The sequence below is a fragment of the Hibiscus syriacus genome, unplaced genomic scaffold, assembly GCF_006381635.1.
Source record: "Hibiscus syriacus cultivar Baekdansim isolate YM2019G1 unplaced genomic scaffold, ASM638163v2 tig00110293_pilon, whole genome shotgun sequence".
Classification (NCBI taxonomy): domain Eukaryota; kingdom Viridiplantae; phylum Streptophyta; class Magnoliopsida; order Malvales; family Malvaceae; genus Hibiscus; species Hibiscus syriacus.
In genome coordinates this window covers 352,200-371,579 of record NW_024062665.1, presented here as the reverse complement: position 1 = coordinate 371,579, position 19,380 = coordinate 352,200, and the positions used below count along the sequence as shown (strand labels likewise).

Here is a 19,380-nt window from a genome sequence, read left to right as displayed (position 1 = left end):
CCAATTTATTACTCTAACAAAAGGCGCGAATTGCCGATTCGAACCTCATTTCTTATTTCTGGTTTACTTTCTATTTCTATTTAAGGAAATTCTAATATACAATTCCCTTGAATACCCACCCAATCCCACGTCACTAAAAACCTCACTTTTTTTTTAAAAAAAGAAACTTGCTGTTTAAAAGAAAATTACAGTAAAAAATCTAAATTATACATTGATTAAATGATATTTAAATATTATTATAAGATATTTAAATATTTATTTTTAAATAATTGAGAGTCTTTATAACAAACAATATCACTTATGGTCATCTACATTTATAAAAAATCTAAATTATAATTAAAATAGGAAAAAGAAAACAAGTTATTATAAATGAGATTTTGTCTTTCCTTAAATTGGCGGGATTTCTAAAAAAAAAATAAGATAATATTCCTTTTTAAGCGTAAATTTATTTTTACATTATTATATCGTTAAATAAAATTTAACCAAAAGGGTCCTCCACGTCTATATCCGATCGAGAATTCTCTCCCTCCATTTTTTTTCTCTCTCGTTTCGGCTCACTTTCTCTCTCCCGCTTTTTTCAATTTTCCTTCTTCCCAAACACTAGATCTTAAAACAAGCCTAAGAAAATCCAAAAGTTTTAGTTTAATTTCTTCTTAAGAAAAATCCAAAGCATTTTTCATTTTATTTTGATTTAATTTTAAGTCTTATGTGATGTCGGATTCTCAAACTCCGGAGCAGTTAAAGCAATCCATGCAGCAGCAGAAGCAAAATCGACCGCCGTTAAAACGACAACTACCTTTCTCTACGAAGCCGTCGTTTATGGCTCCTGGATGCGCCTATCACCGTTTTGCTTCAACCGAGCCTTGCCGTGTTGCCGATCAAGAAGCTGAAGCCATCGTTGTTAAGTCTCCCGTAAGTTCTTTTTCCTCATCTGTTTCAAGCCTGTTAATTTCAGTTTTTATATTATTGCGTTGTTGTAAGATTAGTTCAGATCTGATTTGAATTTGACGTGGTGGGTGGATTTTATGAATTTTGGGTTTTAGTTGCTGCGAGAGTAATTGCGGTTTAACTTTGTTTTCCTTTGAGTTTGATAGGTTTTTTTCCTCTTGGATTTATAGTTGAGAATTTTCACGGGTTTTGGTGAAATTGCATCTGTTTCAAGCCTGTTAATTTCAGTTTTTTATATTATTGCGTTGTTTGTAAGATTTAGTTCAGATTGATTTGAATTTGACGTGGTGGGTGGATTTTATGAATTTTGGGTTTTAGTTGCTGCGAGAGTAATTGCGGTTTAACTTGTTTTCCTTTGAGGTTTGATAGGTTTTTTTTCCCTCTTTGGATTTATAGTTGAGAATTTTCACGGGTTTTGGTGAAATTGGTTAATTATTGCCCTATTTGGTGTTAGGTTTGATTTGGGTAAATATTTTATTAATCCGAAAAAAAGAAACACAGTGCCAGAAAAATTATTGCTAAAAGCAAACAAGACAAAGAAAGCAAGAGAAAAAACAGGCTAGAACACCAGCTTCTATTCTAAAGCGGATGTTCAAGTCTATGCCCAGGGTTATCTGGGATTTTGTAATTAGAATTATGATGATTGCCTTCAGGCTCCTGGATGCTGTCATGATGCTTGCAACAATACAAATTAAGTGCAACATTTTGTGCAGTATGTTATGCAGCTTACTTGCTGCTTTGGCTAGGACAGACAGCCCACTTTATCTTTTGATTATTTCATCTGTGTTTCTATTTTGTTAAATTTTAATACTGTTGAGGATCATTTGTTAAAATAATAGAATGTTAGACTCACGTTTAAGCTCTTTAAGTTTGACCCTTTTTGTATAATTGTGCTTTACCTTATTTTCTAAGTTTACTAACTATGTTTGAGCAGCATTTTTCTTTTACAATTGTTGTTTCAAATTTGCGAGTGAGATGCGATGTAAAGGTTTTGACATTTATGAGAAAAGCAATGTGGGTGTTGCTGAAATGTCCATGTGATGGGAAGTACCGAAGTATCAAGAAGAAGAAGAATTTTCCATAACTAACGTGTCGGATGCATCAAAAAGCTGATTACTACTACCAAGATGAATGATTTTGAGGTTCTGGAAAAATAATCTTCTATCTACATATGAGTAGAAATATTGTAAATATGATGAGCAGAGAAAGCTTATCTTTCATGTGTCACTTTTTCCACTCAAATCATGTATTTAGGCTGATCGAGGAATAAAACCTCCTTATTTGATGGTTGCACCATGCAGGAAAGTTATGGAATTATAGAGGGGTTTTGGCTGTGGCTTGTAGAAAGAAAAGGGTTCCATTATATGAATGTGTTTGGACAAGCATAATAGGTAAGATGAAAATTAACTAGGTAGAGAAGTCAGTTGAGCAAGGATGTTTGTCATTATCATTGCAATCAAGCTCTTCTCATTGCTTATTTTAAACAAGTTGATTGGTTATGAATAATGAATGGTTGGAAACATAATTTAGAAAACAAATAAACACAAATGCTTGTGGAATACACTATGATAATCACAAGGCAGAAAGTCATTCCAAGTAGTTAATGGATATTAAGTGCGTGGCTTCCTAACAGATGGGTGAGGTTACCTGATGTTCTGGAGTATAAGAAGCAGGTGATCCAGTAACATGGATTTCAATACACTGTTCAAGCTTGAGATAGCAAGATAAAGAGTTGTCAATGCTACCAATTTTGGGATACTAAGTAACTTGTTATCTAGTTTTTTCTGCATTAGTTTTTGTAGGAAAGCTTTATAGCGTGGAAAGGGCTGTAGTATTCCTAGTGGTATGATGGTATGTTTCAATGCATGCATTAAGTTCTTTCACTGGTTTGCTTCTTCACATCAGAAAGAAGCAGTTTGCCATTATTTCCTTTGCATTCTGCTGCGGCTTTGTTTGTCATGTCATACATTCTCATAAATGATGGGGTTAGAAAAACCTTCCAAATTCGGAGATGATGCTTCTCTGTTTAATTGAAGTTTGGCAGACCTAGTGAAGCTGATGGGATCTGTAAAGATGTAGCAAGCTGCAAATTTGATTCAGTGAGAGTACAGTTTGTTTACAGACAAAGGATCATGGTTGAAGCAAGTTATATGAATCCCTCACTTTGAACACTTTGATCTTGCATGCTTTCTTGGATTATTACTTATTCTAAAAGGAACGGACACCTTTGATCATAGAGATGAACACTGCAATGGTGCTTTCTTTTAAGAATTATTACTTATCATAACTTTATAAAGGGATGGACGTTTTGATCTTGCTTTCTCTCAAGAATTATTGCTTCACAGCCTTATAAAGGGATGAACTTTTACTTGTTCTCTTGTAAACTTTTTGGTAATCTTAAGTTCACACGTGAAGAAATTATTGTTAGTACATGCTCATATAAGTATTTAATGTTTATCAATATAATTTAGAGCCTCTCAAGTTTCTGTTGATTTATTGAATATCTAATAATAGCTTTTAAGATGCTGAAACCATCATTTGGTTGCAACTTTACAAAAAATATTAGAATAGTGTTGCTGGGAAAAAAATTATCCTCTAAAGAATAATCTGGAGAGACATACAACTGTATAATGCTTAATTGACTAATCTAAATGTTAAAGACTTATAGGCATATACAATTTTAAGAATCGCCCCCTTTTTTGTCTGAAGGGTAAAACTCTAGTAGAAAGCTACCAACATAACACAAGCCTTGAAGAAATTTAATAGCCTGAGCTTCAAAAAGTGCATAGTAATTCTGTTGACTGTCAAGACCATTATTTAGATTGGATCAGGATTTCAGCTGATTTTTAAGGAAACTTGGATAGCAAAAGGATAAGATGTCATTAAGCTAAAACTAGTGTCCTTTTGAGGATGTTGATGGAGATTATCTTATAAAAACATAGATTTACTATCCTCCTAAATTTCAGTTAACAAGATCCAATGAAAAAAGAAAGAAAAGAATAATCTGTCATTGTTAATAAGTTGAAAAGACAACATGGTTATATCACTCAGTCCACTTGCAATTCAGTTTTCATCCTTGGTGCTCCTTAAGAGGCACTGGTTTTTTTTTTTCTAGTGGTGATTGTGCTCTGAAGTTTACATGATCACTATAGTTTCAGTTTGCTGCTGTTTTTGTTATGAACAATTTAGTCATCATGACATTCTGTAGAATTTAGGTGGTTGCCATTTCACATACAAATGCTGAGATTTTGTTAAAAGTTGGGTAACAGAAAAGTCCTACTCATTTAAATTTACACTTTTTCCCCTGTTCTCTTCTCTCTTTTATGTAGTAAGGCTTCTAAGGTTCTAATTTGACAATGTCAGTTGTGGGAAAAGGATGTCATCGAATGTAAATTATCAGGATTTCTTTCTAGGTGGATGGTTCCGCTTCTTGTAAACATCATATTTTCCACCCAACTTATCATCCAATGATAGCTATTTTTCAATGGAGGACCTCTTAATTCATTTTGTGCCTAATTATATTTGCCCCGTGATTCTAATTGCAATTTGAAAACAAATATTGTGTATCAGTTAAAGAGGAAGAGTTATGTAGCAGATCGAGAAGTTGAGTCTAGTGAGTGGGCAATGCCTCCAGGAAGCACTGAATTGGTTAGCAGTCCCCTCCAGACACCTGTATCAGGAAAAGGGGGAAAGGCTCAAAAGCATCAAGACTAACAAAAGCAGTAACCTGGTCCTCAAACTCCTGCTTCAAATCTTGGTGAGTAGTATTGCTCACCAGGTATATGACTAAGATAATGTCTGTGATTCTTCTTTGTATCTCTTCAATAACCAGTATTGTAGATCCACAAGTTTTACTTGCAAAATCCTTGTATTTTTGGCTAGTCTACTGAATCTTGGACTAAAAGTAGATATATGATGAGAACTTTTTCTAAATTTGCAGGTTCTCCTGGCAATAATCTCACGCCTGCAGGTTCCTGTCGCTATGACAGCTCCTTAGTGGTTCTCTTTCCTTTTGTCTCTTTATGTACTTTGTTTGATGTTTTATTTCAAGTGATGCTAATGAAGTTAATTGGCCAAGTTATTGTTGCCATTGTTTCACACTGTTATGGAATTGATTGAGTGAATTGTAAGGCTGACTCAATGTCCTTCAAATTTAACTCAGGGCTTTGACAAGAAGTTAATCAATTTAATTAAACAAGCTGAAGACGGTATTCTTGATCTAAAAAGGCTGCTGATACACTGGAGGTAACTTTTTCATTGTTTGTTCAAACAATCAGGTCATACAGTTTAATTTCTTGATTGTTTTCTGTTCCAATAGGTTCAAAAGAGGAGGATATATGACATTACCAATGTACTTGAAGGAATTGGTCTCATTGAAAAGAAACTTAAGAACAGAATTCAGTGGAAGTATGACCCAAAACTTATTTTCTCTAAACTTTGTTGGCATGGACCACTTTTCTAATTAAGAAAACATTCTTCTTTTAAATATTACAGGGGCTTGACATCTCAAGGCCAGGGGAGGTTGATGAGAATGTTGCTACTTTACAGGGTATTCATGCAATTGTAGACAAATTGTTAATTGAAGAGCAGATTCTTGGATGATTTAGGTTTCAGCTGTATGTTTTATTATTTGGTTTGTGTTTACTTGAAAATTAGTCCAATTTTAGCTTCTTCTTTAGAGTCATGCTCATGAGCTAGTTTCTTTTTTGCTGCTCTTTGGTTGCTTCGTTGCTCCTTTTGTCTACTGCAACATTTCTTCTATTTCCATCTCAAGGTATCAGATTTCTTTTCAGCTGAAAGATAATATCAGTGTGCTTTATAACTTGGGGTCTATCAATGCCTCAACCTTCTGGATTAGACTGCTTGGAATGTTCTTTCCAGCTTTTATTTCAAACAGACTTCTTTCAGAAGCCATGAATCTTTGGCGCTACTTCTCATTAGCAGTTTTCCACCTTTCTGTTTGTCTTTCTTGGCCTCTAATTTTAGCTTGAAAGTTAGCACTAGTCTTTTATTTGAATGGTCCACTGCAGGCGATCTTCATGGATATTTATCATTGATAATTACACTTGAAGTTTTTGGATCAAACACTCTGTTTATCACCATCTAAGTTTTGTAATGGAAACTTCTTCATGGCAACTCTCCTGCAGGCGGATATCGACAATCTCTCTATTGAGGAGCGCAGATTAGATGAAAAATAAGGTTAAGCTATTATAGTCTCTGCTATTGTAACTCAGCTAATTAATTTCACTTCCTGCATTGTTGCTGAGGTTTCTATATTATACAGAGAATTGCAAGAAAGATTGAGGGACCTAAGTGAAGATGAAAACAACCAAAAGTAAATCTTCATTTATCCACTCGATATTTTTGCTTTTACTCAATTTTAGCTGAATAACTTAAATCATTTCAACATTTCCATCTCAGGTGGCTTTTCGTGACCGGAGAAGATATTAAGAGCTTACCTTGTTTCCAGGTTTGTTAATTGATCAAATGTTGTACTATATGTCTGAGTTGCTAATTGGTAGGGTCACATGGTATTGTAATGCTTGGGAAGCATCCCACTTTCTGCTGTTAACTAAATGTTCTATTGCCTTGTTTAGAATGTAACGCTGATAGCTATAAAAGCTCCACATGGAACCATCTGGAAGTTCCAGATCCTGATGAGTACGCTCAAAGGTTTGAAGAACTAACTTTTGGTTCATGTTTTAATGTTCAATCACATTTGCAAATTTTTATTTATTTAACAGGCTGTTGACTACACCCAGAGGAGATATAGGATTGTCCTTAGAAGCTCAATGGGTCCTATAGATGTCTACCTCGTCAGGTACTGCTGCTTCTTGCTGGTTAAAAGTTTGTAGACTTGCATGTAAATTTATTTTTTATTATAGAATGGCAAAATCTTTTGTGCTAAAGATACATGTCCACCTGTTATTAAAATGGTCAACTTCAACTTTTACCTTTCTGATACTGTAGTCAATTTGAGAAAAAATTGAAGAGATACAAGGTGTAGATCCACCTCCAAATTTTCCGTCAGCTTCAGACTTGAATGAGAACTCAGCAACAAATAAGGTAACAGAGGAAAGCAGAGGGAAGGAGGTTGACATGCAGGGTCATGATGCTAATAGAATGTGCTCAGATATTATTGCCTCACAGGACTTTGTGAGGGATCATGAAGATTGTTCCCTCAGAGGTTGATGTAAGTTCTACTCTTGTACCATATTGATAGTGCTTCTCTGAGAAAATAAAAAGCTTTCAGACAACAGTAGTATGGTCTGTGAATCTTAAATGTATGAGCGTGTTGATTGTTCAGATGGGTTTCCTTCGGATAACATATTGCTGCAATTCTTCAGCTGGAATAACCATTTCAAAATACTCATATGATGAAGTTAATTTTTATGCACTTCTGATAAATCGTAATGACTAATTTCCTGATTTCTTTTGCAGAGTGATGCTGATTATTGGCTTTTATCAGATCCTGGTGTTAGCATCATTGATATGGCGGACTGAACGTATCCTCTGCTGAGATGTCCTTGAATAAAGTTAATTATTTTCTCTTGCTTATTATTTTGCGTTTCATGACTGTTTTGATTATAGCTGGGGTTGACTGGAACGAGTTTTATACACTTCATGAGGACTTTGGCATGGCTGCTGTTAGCACACCGGGTCCTCAATCGCCTCCCTCAAATGCAGCTGAAAATCCTTCTTCACTGGAAGGTAAAAGACATTTGAATGTGTGAAACTGAAGATTAATTGGCCTATTCTTTTTGTTCAGAACATTCTTCATTCTCTGCAGACTGCCGTAACGGTTCTCAAAAGTTGGGTACTTAATGCTTCTTCAAAAATTCTGAGGAACTAAAGAATAGGAAGTTGGTAGCTCAATCACTGTACAGTAAGTAATACAATGATCCAACGTGATCTTGTAGTATATAAGGTCACATTTTTATCCGAGTTAATCGCTGTATATTGTTCCCTCTCTTTTGCTTTTCTTGCATCAACTACAATTTGTCATTAGATTCACTTCCGTAGGGTCATATAGACATTTTGTGATGGCAAACAAATGATCTGATGTACCTTGCTTTTACTGTATTGAGATTTTTTTATGAAATAATGGTCTGTGACTTGCATGCCATGTCTGTTTTTCAGAAGCTTTCATGAACTAGATTTTATATGCGATTTGCAACAAAACAATGGTAGTGTTGCAGTTAACCCATTGCAAACACATTGAAACAATCGTTTTGGAGCTGCAAGGGAAACTGTAATCTCTGCAGGAAACACCAAAAATGTTGTACATAGAAATTAGATGTGAAACAGGGAATTGGACATGGAAATGCCCCAAAGATTTATCTTTTTTCAACCTTCTTCCCTATCCAATTAGGAACAATGGGAGTCAGAGAAAGGAAACGATATAGGAGATGCATTTTGTGCAGCATATGCCAATGCAAAGGTCCGACTTTCTCCCTGATTGCATCGGTTGAGATTCTCACCTGGAATTCAAAGTTTCATCTAATGGTTAGTACTCAGATTCCACCTTTAGTCACTAATTATGAAATGGAAGCATATAAGGGAAATTTTGTATCATATGTGTGTGTGTGTGTGTGTAACTGTGTATGCTAGTGTGTTTTAATTATTTTGTTGGTTTTATTTTTACCTTTTGAAGCAAAGCGTGAACATCAATGTCTGCAGTAAGTAGTTCATAACAAAGGGAGAAGGAGATCAAAGAAAGGCTAATAGAGGTTGCCAAGTATGCTCCTTCGCCCCTTGGATTTCTTTTCTTGACCTTCATCCTTGGAACTGAATATTTTAAGATTATTACAAAAATAGATGAAATCATAGGCACAAAGTTAGCTTCTCATCAAACCCAATAACACCAAGAGGAGAAAGAAAAGAAAGATATACAATAGTAATTAAGAAAAGAGAAATGTAGGTACCTTCATAGCCCAGCTTCAAGACCATACTTCTTTGTCACTTAATCTACAGATGAAGATCGGGTTTCAATTTCTTCACTTTTATCTTCGATAGCTTTGATTCTGAGGCTTTAAAACCTTGGTTTGATGAAGTTTGAGTTGAAGTCAAGTAGGAAAAGTTTTGGTATTGAAGGAAGAAAAGGATATTTACGTGTTTCATGACTTCATTTTTTACGAAGATATCGGGAAAACCCAGAGATTGAAACTCCAGCAGCGTATGTTGGAAAGGAAGAGTTATGTTTGTTAATTGATAATACTGACCTATGATCCAACTCATTATTAATATTTTAGGTTTTTATTGCCGTATCGGACAGTTAAAAGTAGATTTTGATTGATTAATTTGAATCTAATATTGTAGAAATTTATTATAGGATAATTCTTTCAATTTAGTCCCCATTCTCAATCCCATGGATCTAATTTTTGGTTTGGATTTAGCTGTTATATTTGGTAGTTAGTTTTGAATTGATGTTATGCAAGTTATGGTACTAATAATTGTACATTGTATGTTAAACACTAATGGATTTAATTTAGGACATTGTTTAGCTAATCATCACGTTGAAACAAGAAGAATTTGAAAAGGAACCGTCAACTTAATAATCGGCATGTGGCATGCAACATAACAACCGGTAACTTCTCTGTTGGAGATCAAACATAACAACCCTAAACCTATTAAATGACAGAATATGTCACACGTAAAGGGCGTATAGATGGATACATATATGTGATGCGATAAGTAAATCGATGTAGATAAAGTGAAGTCGCTCTACCGCAAATCTTTAGAAAATAAAAATAATTGAAAGAATAATATAATCATAAATGAACTAGTTAATCAATATCTTTCGTTAATCTTTCTATCTTTTCCTCTAAACCTTTGAATGAAGAATTATTCCTCTAAACTATAGAATTTAGAAGTAAGAAGAAGAGAGATAAGAGAGTATAGTTTTTCTATTTCCTCTTTACTATGAGATTTAGGGCTAGAACCATAAGAATAAATGAGATGTACATGGAGATGAAAGGCCAAGGGATTATGAGTTTGGGAGACGGTAATTCGACATGTCCGCCGTGAGTAGAATGTTGCTGTTGATTTCTTGGCTGCCCTGAGCCGTGGTGCTGATATGGGAGTTATACAACTCACACAATCGCTAGAGGCCATTCACGCTGTTCTGCAGAAAGATATCATGGAGTCTAGTTAATTTCTAGCTGGTTCTGTATTAACAAAAATAAAAAATAAAAAAAATAATATAACATTTTACGTAATCAGATCTTTCTTTAGCAATATGCAATCAGATTCTTAAGGTATTTTACATTATGTGATCCAAATATACCCTAAAATATTATGTTTCATTTTCCCAAAAAAATTAAAAACTAGGTTCCTGCACGTATCGTTCCCGGAAATGAAAATGATAGCGATGACGGCATTGTATTGGTTTCTAGTTATAACTTTGGTCTTTCACTATTTAAAAAAAAAACTCAGGTCTTTAACTATTAAAGAAAACAAAACCTAGGTCTTTGACGTTCATGGACCTTTTTGTTTTCTTTTCTTTTGCTTTCACTATGGTATTCATACCACCATTTCATTACTTAATTACGTATGTTACATGAAGTTAGTGGTCAGAAGATCCAACTACTTGCAGTAAAGACTACTTGGTCCAACAATCACTATTTCAAACAACATATAATTCCAAAGATACATAAGAACGTGAGAGTTGACCACCCTTTTCTAGGATCTGCAAAACGCAACTTTTCCTATTATAAAAACCCTAACCAATGAAAGTTGATTAAAAAGTTAAGGACCTATTTCATTTAATAATGCCAATGTAAAAATAAAATAAAAATAAAACTTGACTTAACCCATGTTTACTCTTATTTGAACTTAGAGAACGTGACTTGAATTACTCATTGTCCTGCTACCATGGAACATGATCCAAAATTATGCAATACGCAATAAATTTCCCCATTTTCAATGTAAAAAAAGAAAATCACTAGATTGAAGAACACAGCTGATCAGTCTGCAGTTTCCAACAACATTCAACTTTCTAACTAGCAAATCTAGAATTTGACAACAAATGAGACATCAAGAAAGAAGGGGGGGGGGAACTTATGTTACAAACAAGTACCTAATATATCATCTTTTTTTTTAATCTAAATATCTAAAGTATTTTTTTTATCAAAGTAAATGTTTAAAGTTATCTTTTTAGACAAAATAGGTACTTAAAGTATTCAATTTTTTCATCAAAGTTCTAAAAAAGTTGACGCGTGTCATTATTTAAAAAATACTTTAGGTATTTAGATAAATAAATTTGAATACTTTAAGTACCTATTTGACTAAAAATAATTTTAGATACTTATTTTGATAAATAAAAAAATTAGATGCTTAAAAGAAAAAATAATATACTTTTAAGTACTTATTCCTCCTATAAGCCAAAAAACAAAGAAATTAGTTAACGAGAAATATCAACTTTGCAAGTTTGCAAAAGATGATAGTTCATGGAAGAACCAACTTGGAACCCCATGATTCGTTCAGTAAACGAAATATAAGCAGGACAATGGACGTTAATTTGATACCGACCCGAAATCCAAGACCCGACTTTCCATTTTACTTTCCCGAAAACCTTGATGTCCAGCATCACCAACCCACCACCGTTCATGTCTCCGGTCAACGCTGCCTCAAGAAACGGAGCCACCGGCACGGCGTCGCCGTACAAAACCGGCGACCAGATGGTGATATCTCGATGGCCCTGGTAGGTTCTCGGAAGCAATGTGGGTAAAGTTATCTTCTGGTTATGATACGACCCGAAGACATCGAGCTTTTGGTAGTAAATGCCGATCCTTTTGTTAGGGTTTCTTGAAGCTAGTGTGATTTGCAGGTTTGAAGTGAGCAAGTTTGGGGCTGTAAGGTTGAAACCGTAGATGGTGACGTCTTGGAGGAGGAAGCTGGGCTTGGAAGGATGAAGAATTGCCCATACTAGCAGGATTACTATGCCGCTAAGTATGAGGAACCCTACAATGGCGATCGATACGCCCTTCATTAGCTGGTTTCCGTTGTTGTGGTGGCTGCAGTACTCGGCGGTCATGGTTTTAGGTGGCTCAGCTGCGGTGTTGCTTTGGGCGGAGGTTGGTTTAGGTGGTGGAGATGGCAAAGATTAAAAGATGGGGGAGATTTAGCTCTAAGAGAAAAGAACGGGAAGACATATAAAGTCGTGTATTATAGTAGAAGGATAGATGGATCAAACGGATGGGTGGGAGCAGTACTCATTGAAAATTTAATATTAAATTTAATTTATTTTTATATTTTTTATTAAAAAAATCCGTTTAGTCTTTAGAATTTTATAAATTCGTCTGATCCTAAAATTTAAATTTTACTCCCAAACACAAAATTATATGTCCTTCTGGAATAAAAAAATGGATTAAGCATTTAATTAACAACTTATTTGACTTAAATTTATCATATCTTAATATGTTAGTGTAGAACATATATTATAAAAAAATGAAAATTTGGTTTAGAAATGTATATAATAAAATGATAAAAGATGTAGATATAAAGTTATTTAAGAAAATCAATGTCAAAACAAGTGATGTTTTTCCCTTTTTTAATAGGTGATGTTAAACGATGTATATGTCCATATATTGGACTGATGTCTTCTAGTACTTATGTTAAAAAATAAAAAATTTAACTAAACAAATTTTATTTTAAAAAGGGTAAATTACACTATTTATCACTCGATTATCTCCTTACTCTTATTTTGATCACTAACGTTTAAAATTTTTCAATTCAATCGCTCATCTTTTAAATTACTCTTATTTTAATCACTCTGATTTGTTTATTATTATTTTTATAAGATGTAACCTTTTTTATAATTATTTTATTAATTTATGCCCCATAGGATTAAAATAAAATAAAAATTCGAATTCCCTCCCACCACTCACGGTTTTAATTTATAAATAAATCATAAAAAGCAAAAATAAACCGAAAAACACCAAAATCGAATATTTCAATTTTAACAATAAAATCAATTCAATTTGATGGTATAATCTATTTGGAGTATGTGAAAACCAAAACTAATAGATGCATACCCCTAAGGGAAAAGAATATAAATTGTTTTGACAAGGAAACGAAAAGAAAATAAATACAACTTGCAAAGTCTTAAAATTCCTAGGAATTAAATTAATAAATCCTCTAGTTTTTGAGGACTAGATTTGTAATAATAATAATAATAATAATAATAATAATAATAATAGCAAATCAGTATATTATTAAGTCTAGACCCTAATATATAGCTTCCTAAAAGAGCACCATAAAATTTACATTCATATGTAACACATGATTTAAGAAAAGTATGGAGATTGTTGGGGGCAAATTAACATTTGCCAAAACTACTCAAAAAATTTGTTCATTTCTAATTATTTCTTCATTCTCCTTCTCTTGTCATATTACCTTTTAACCATACATGCAGCGAATGGAATGCATGTGCAATAGGGCTTCTTAGTAGTGAGCCATCCACACCTGCAAAATCAGAAGCTGAAAGATATTCAGTGCACAAAGGACACAATACCAGAAAACAATGGCATATGCCATTACTGATATGTAAAGAAAACTTCTATTGATAATCTGTTTTCGTCTCCCTAACATAAAATCATACGTCCGTCACTGGACAAAGAGACATTCGCCATCACCCTCACATGTTAAGTTCCATGAACCAAATTACTGGTGAAATTTGATTTAGATTCCTAGTCACTAAGAAAAACTAGAATCAAGAGTGAGCTAAATGTTCATTAATACCAAATGTAACCAAAGAGTGGAAAAGGAACACAATCCAAAACAGTACGCTCCAAACCTAACTACAATTGAAAAACGGAGCATAGATGTATAAAGCTGTTTCAAACATTACTCATGGGGGAAGATTTAATTGTCTATAGAAGATTAGAAACTAGGTAACTAGAACGACTGAGTATGCACAAAGCTAACAACCCATAGAAGAACTGCAAAAGCATATAACGATTAGACTACAAGACAACATTCTTGGAATGTGAAAATCGCAAAAATAACTTTTGAAGCCAGTGATCAAGTATGAGATTTACATATGACTTCCAGTTCAGTTTCCAATCCACTAACAAAAAAGAGGAGCTTTGAATCCACCAAGTGGCAAACTATATGGAAATCGGTTCAACAAATAGGCCAAAAACATGGGATTAAAAGGATCAACATGAATCCATGACAGCTAACTAACATGGTGAACCGCTCTTCATCGTAAACGAAATGTCCCAAATTCAGGTCCTCTCCCCTCCCATAACCATTCATCCTAAAATTCCCAGATCACTACCAAGAAATAGTTCAACAGCCAAATCTCGGTATCAGACGTTTACTAAGGCCTACAGGTTTACAGGTATAATCGAGTTGGCCAGCAGTCCACCACCAACATGGTTCCTCACACAAAGTACAAACTTCTGCCAACTGCCATAGCTATTATCTACATTTCTTGTTCAGAACAAAGTCAGCCGAGCACCGCCTGCTCTTCCCTCGTTTATAGCACATTATACCAGTAGTGTTATGACAATTAGCTAGATAGTACCGGTTCGATCATATCTTGGATCAAAACTCAACATTCTCAAAGCATAAGCATAGCTGAAGGTTCAAACTTCTAAAAGCGTAAAACTTGGATCAATTTTCCTTTTAAAAAATGAATTGACAAGGCAACATTATGTCACTGCTGCAATCATTTTCAATGGAGTTAAGAATGGATTTTACAATTATAACCTAACAAATTGCGAAGTAAACTTCAGAGTCAACTCTGGATCGAAAAGATTATAAAAAATGAATTGGAAATCAAAACTAATCAACGAGGAACCATTATTAACATCCAAGAACCTATTAATTCGATAGTTTAATAAATAAAGACTAATAATATATTCTCAGTGACATTGCCATTATTCTGAAATCCTGGAAATTGCCTAAATTAGCGCATGATAAGGACAAAATTAGAGAAAACGAAGAAAGAAATTGAACTCAATACTCACGGTAAATCAATCAACGCTGCATTTTTTTGAACCACCGGTCATCTTCCCGGAGGAACCAGAAAGCGCCAAATCGTCACACCAAACCCTAAGAAGCCTACGCCGTCCTCTCCACCCACCGTATCGAAACGCAACGTCGGCGACCACCTTGATATTGAACTTGATCTCTACACGTGTCCTCTCTCCATTCATCGCGTCGACAACCTTGCCTTCCACGAAAGAATCCACCACGGAGTAACTCGCCTCCACTGTTCACCTCGCGCGTGCCCTGCACGAACGGCTCGATCCTTGTCTCAGTCAAGAAGTCATCCTTGTGGAAAACAGAGGAAACGATGTCTCCGTAGTAGATGGAGAGCTTCTTGTTGGGATTGGAGACCTGGAACCGGACATTCCACGTGCCGTTCACGCGCTGGTTGATGCGTTGAAGTTGGAAAGTGAAAGGGATTGGATGGAGAAATCGGGAGGTGGGGGCGGAGGACGAGCCAGAAGATGAGAAGGATGGTACCGAAGATGATTAAGAGTACGGCGAAGGCGACGAAGAGGCGGCGGAAGAAGGTGGGACGTGGGTTTTGGGGTGGCGGTGCTGGGTAGTAAGGGTATGGGCTGGGGTTAACGTAAGGGTAGGCGGTACTCGAGATGGGGGCGGTGGCGGAGCGCAGCCGTTAACGTTCTGAACCGGATAACCAGTTACCGGTCTGGAATGGTCTTGCATTTTCTTATTCTCTGTTTTTTCTTCTCGAAAGAATATTGTTTTGCTTTGTTTGCAAACAGTCGAATCCGAATCGAAGAGATATTGGGGCGGCAACTAATGATCCTTGCTGTCGCCTGTTAATAGAAAGTTGTAAATTTATTTTAAAATTTCAAATTAAATTTAGGATTAAATGCACTATTGATCTCTAAAATATGTTGTTTGTGCCGGTAATTCCCTACAATATTTTTTTGAAACATTTTATCTTTTAAAATTTTAATTATTATCTCATTTATTTTAAACTATTAGCTCTATAAAAAATATCAATGATAAATTAAATATTTCGATATTTTTATTATTCTTATAATTTTATTTTGATTTTTCAAATATTATTATTTTACAAAATCATAACTAAAACAATTACATGTCTCGTGGTGTCCTTCCCCTTAAACCATTTCATAATATATACACACGCTTATTCATCGGTTGGTAAAAAGCCGACAACACATAGTTACAGAGGTTAATGTCTTCGTAGTAAAAGTTACATTTCTTGTAGTAAATATCAATTTTATCGGTGGGGTTGTGTGCCCGAACGGTGATGTCGATTGTCGAACTCAGGCGAGAGAGACGATGGTGACGTCAAGGTTGAATTCCCTGATGACAACGTTCTCGACGGAGTAATTTGGAGACTCGGGCTTGAAAACGAAGTAAATAACTGCGGCAGAAATGGCAGCGGTGAGGAGGAGGAGGAGGATGATGGTAATCAACAAGCAGCTACAGCAGCTGCGATAGGTACTACGACGAGCCTTCCGTTTGGATAGGTGCTCATATCGACTCGCGTTCTCCGGGGTAGGGACGCAATAGATTTGGTCCTTGGGAATTTGTATGACGTAAGTCGTTCCTCTTGACATATAAGTAAGAACTAAGCAGTGATGGTGACGAACCGACGAGGTAGTCGCACTTGTTGCAAACCTGAGTCAACCTCTCGACTCTCCTACCGAAATCACTCTTTCTCGCTATTACCTTCCGGAACCTCTTTACAGTGCAAAGTCTACTATCGGATATGACCATTTTTTCAGTCAATCCTCTGGTGTTCTCTCCCATCACACCCTGGAAATTCTCTTCGATTCCGGTTCGTCTTACGTTAAGCTATGCATGCGGCATGTTTGCTTAGAAACAAAAAAAATAATAACTGACCCTATTCTCATATGTAAGGGGAAGTAGGATAGTAAACTGTCTCCAACACCAGGTTGAGAGTAATTTTTGTAGGAGACATCTGAATTATGAAAATGCACTCCATGAGACTCGATCCCACGACCTCAAGGTTCTTCTACCAACTGAGTTGAATGATCATTTCATGTTTGCTTAGAAACAATCCTAGTTTTCTTTTGTTTCCTTCAAAACAGCGGTTTGGAAATTTTTATTTATCGAAAACTTAAGCTTGTTTTGATCTCTCTTTGATTCTTCAAGAACCCCAAAATACCAGACATTAACCTCTATAACGGCGCGTTGCCGGTTTTTTACCAGCCGACGAATAACACGTGTATATATTACAAATGGTTTAAGGGGAAGCACAGCGGGTGTGTAATTGTTTTAGTGGTGATTTTGATAAAAAAAAATAGGTGGGTGACAAAAAAATGTAAGTGACTAAAATTGAATTATAGAAATAGTTGAGTGACTAAATATCTAATTTACCCCTGGCTCTATTAACGGAGTTAATAGTTTGATGCAAATAAGGTAACGATTTAAACTTTAGAAGATAAAACATTTGGAAAATATTTAAGGGAGCAACTCGATATTTAGGGTGCAACGGTGAATTTAAACCTTAAATTTACAACATACAAAAAGCATTTTTGAAGTTTTTATGTAGGGTAAACTAAATATTTAGTACATGACTATTATTTTTGTTCTATTTTGGTCACTACTAATATTTTTTTAAATCATACCTAATATTATATTTTGATTTCATTTTGGTCACTCGCTATTAAAATTTAAGATAACTGCTGACATGACATTATTTTATAAAAAATTCAATAAATACATAGCATTTCCTTATGTTGACACGTTAACATCATCTCTAATATTATTTATTAATTTTATTTTTTAATTAATAAATAGGTCAATCATATAAACACATGAAATTATTACGCCAAAAAATTAAAAATTTATAAATAAAAATCATAAAAAGTACTTTTAAAAAAGATATAACATTTAGAATTTTATAAAAGTAAAAACATACTTTTAACATTAAAAAAGTATAAGAAGGTGTAAAAAAGTTATAAGAATATAAAAATTAAAAACATCAACAAAAAGAGGGAAACATTTGAAGGAACAAACTCTCTAACTTTAACATTTTTTACATGCCAATTTTTTATTTATAATAATAACAATGGATATGTAAAGCAATAAATTAAGCAAAATCAATAAGCATGTAGGATCAATAGTACTTGGCCTAATAGTAATGTAGACATAATCAATACGAATACATGCAGAATTTTATGCTAGAAAGGATAAACTTATAAAATTTTAAAATGATAAAAATAGATTTTCGAGAAAATATAAAAAAATTAAATATATAAAAATCTAGAATTTTTAGATAGAACGATTGTCCTACTCGATCGATCCCTAATAATCAGTGAGTATGCTATGTCCTTGCTTTTCTGATTGTTTATAAATTGGGCACTATATTATTAATATTTATAAAATTTAATAAATCCACAACTTTTACATTATTCTATTTAGTGCCAACACTTGCATCAATTAGCCTAAACTTTTAGCTTAAAATTCGGGATGTGACATTCAAAATTTTCAATCTCTCATTTATTTTATTATGTCTCTTAATATGTCTATGAAATTAATAACATCAATATATGATATGTTAAGAAATGTGATCTACCTTTATAATGTCATATGTCATTTATTAAATGTAAGATAAATTAATCAAGTTATAAGTCTTTAAAATAATTAAACCACTTTTGAAGGACTGAAAATATTTTTTCTAATATTTATTATTGAACAAATATTCTTTTGAAAAATTAAAAACCCTTAACAACCAAAATTGAAAAATATTAATTTGTATTTTACTTAATTCAAAATTACACATATCTTTCCAAAAACCCATCACCAAATCTTCATTATTTTTAACCTTGCAATCTTCTTTAAAATTTTAAATGTGGGTTTTTTTTTTTATAAATCCAAAACCATGAAAGTTATAATCCAGCTATAAGATAAATTTTATGAAAGTAATTCTAATAATATTTTCATGTTTAAAAAGAGTAAATTACATAGTTGACCACTCAACTATTGCCCCATTTTATTTTAACCACCGATGTTCGATTTTGTCAATCAAACAACTCAACTATTTAAATACTTCAATCAAACCACTTATTATTATAGTAAAAAAGTTAAAGACAAAAATAAAATGTATTTTCAAAAGTTAAGATATATAAAATATTATAATTTTAAGTAAAGTATATATATATTAAGACATGTGATTTATGTTACTTGTTGTCTATATTAACCTAAATGGTAGACTTAGCTCAATGATTTGGCGCTTAGTTCCTCACTTAGGGGTTCTTAGTTTGATTCCCCTTGCCTCCCATTTTCAGAAGCAAGAAAGAAAAATTTTCATCAAATTATTTCGTTATTTTATTATAAAAAAGTTTTTTTTCTTTATTCGCTCATCAAATTTTCAAATTTTCCATTTCAGTTCATCAATCAAATCTATACTAAATTAAAGAACCCAAGAACGAACCAAAATCAAGTGCAGAA

The 19,380-nt window shown here is 33.9% G+C and overlaps 1 protein-coding gene and 2 pseudogenes across 1 annotated transcript; 1 reads left to right on the top strand and 2 right to left on the bottom strand.

Annotated features, from left to right (window-relative positions):
- Positions 1 to 497: 497 nt before the first annotated feature.
- LOC120116360 lies at positions 498 to 8,077 on the top strand (annotated as a pseudogene).
- Positions 8,078 to 11,350: 3,273 nt separating this feature from the next.
- Positions 11,351 to 12,045, bottom strand: LOC120116303 (NDR1/HIN1-like protein 12). The gene has a single exon (XM_039136822.1). It carries the CDS (start codon positions 11,981 to 11,983, stop codon positions 11,351 to 11,353), a length of 633 nt encoding a protein of 210 aa, XP_038992753.1. The 5' UTR covers positions 11,984 to 12,045.
- Positions 12,046 to 13,332: 1,287 nt separating this feature from the next.
- LOC120116335 lies at positions 13,333 to 15,742 on the bottom strand (annotated as a pseudogene).
- Between the last annotated feature and the right edge of the window lie 3,638 nt (positions 15,743 to 19,380).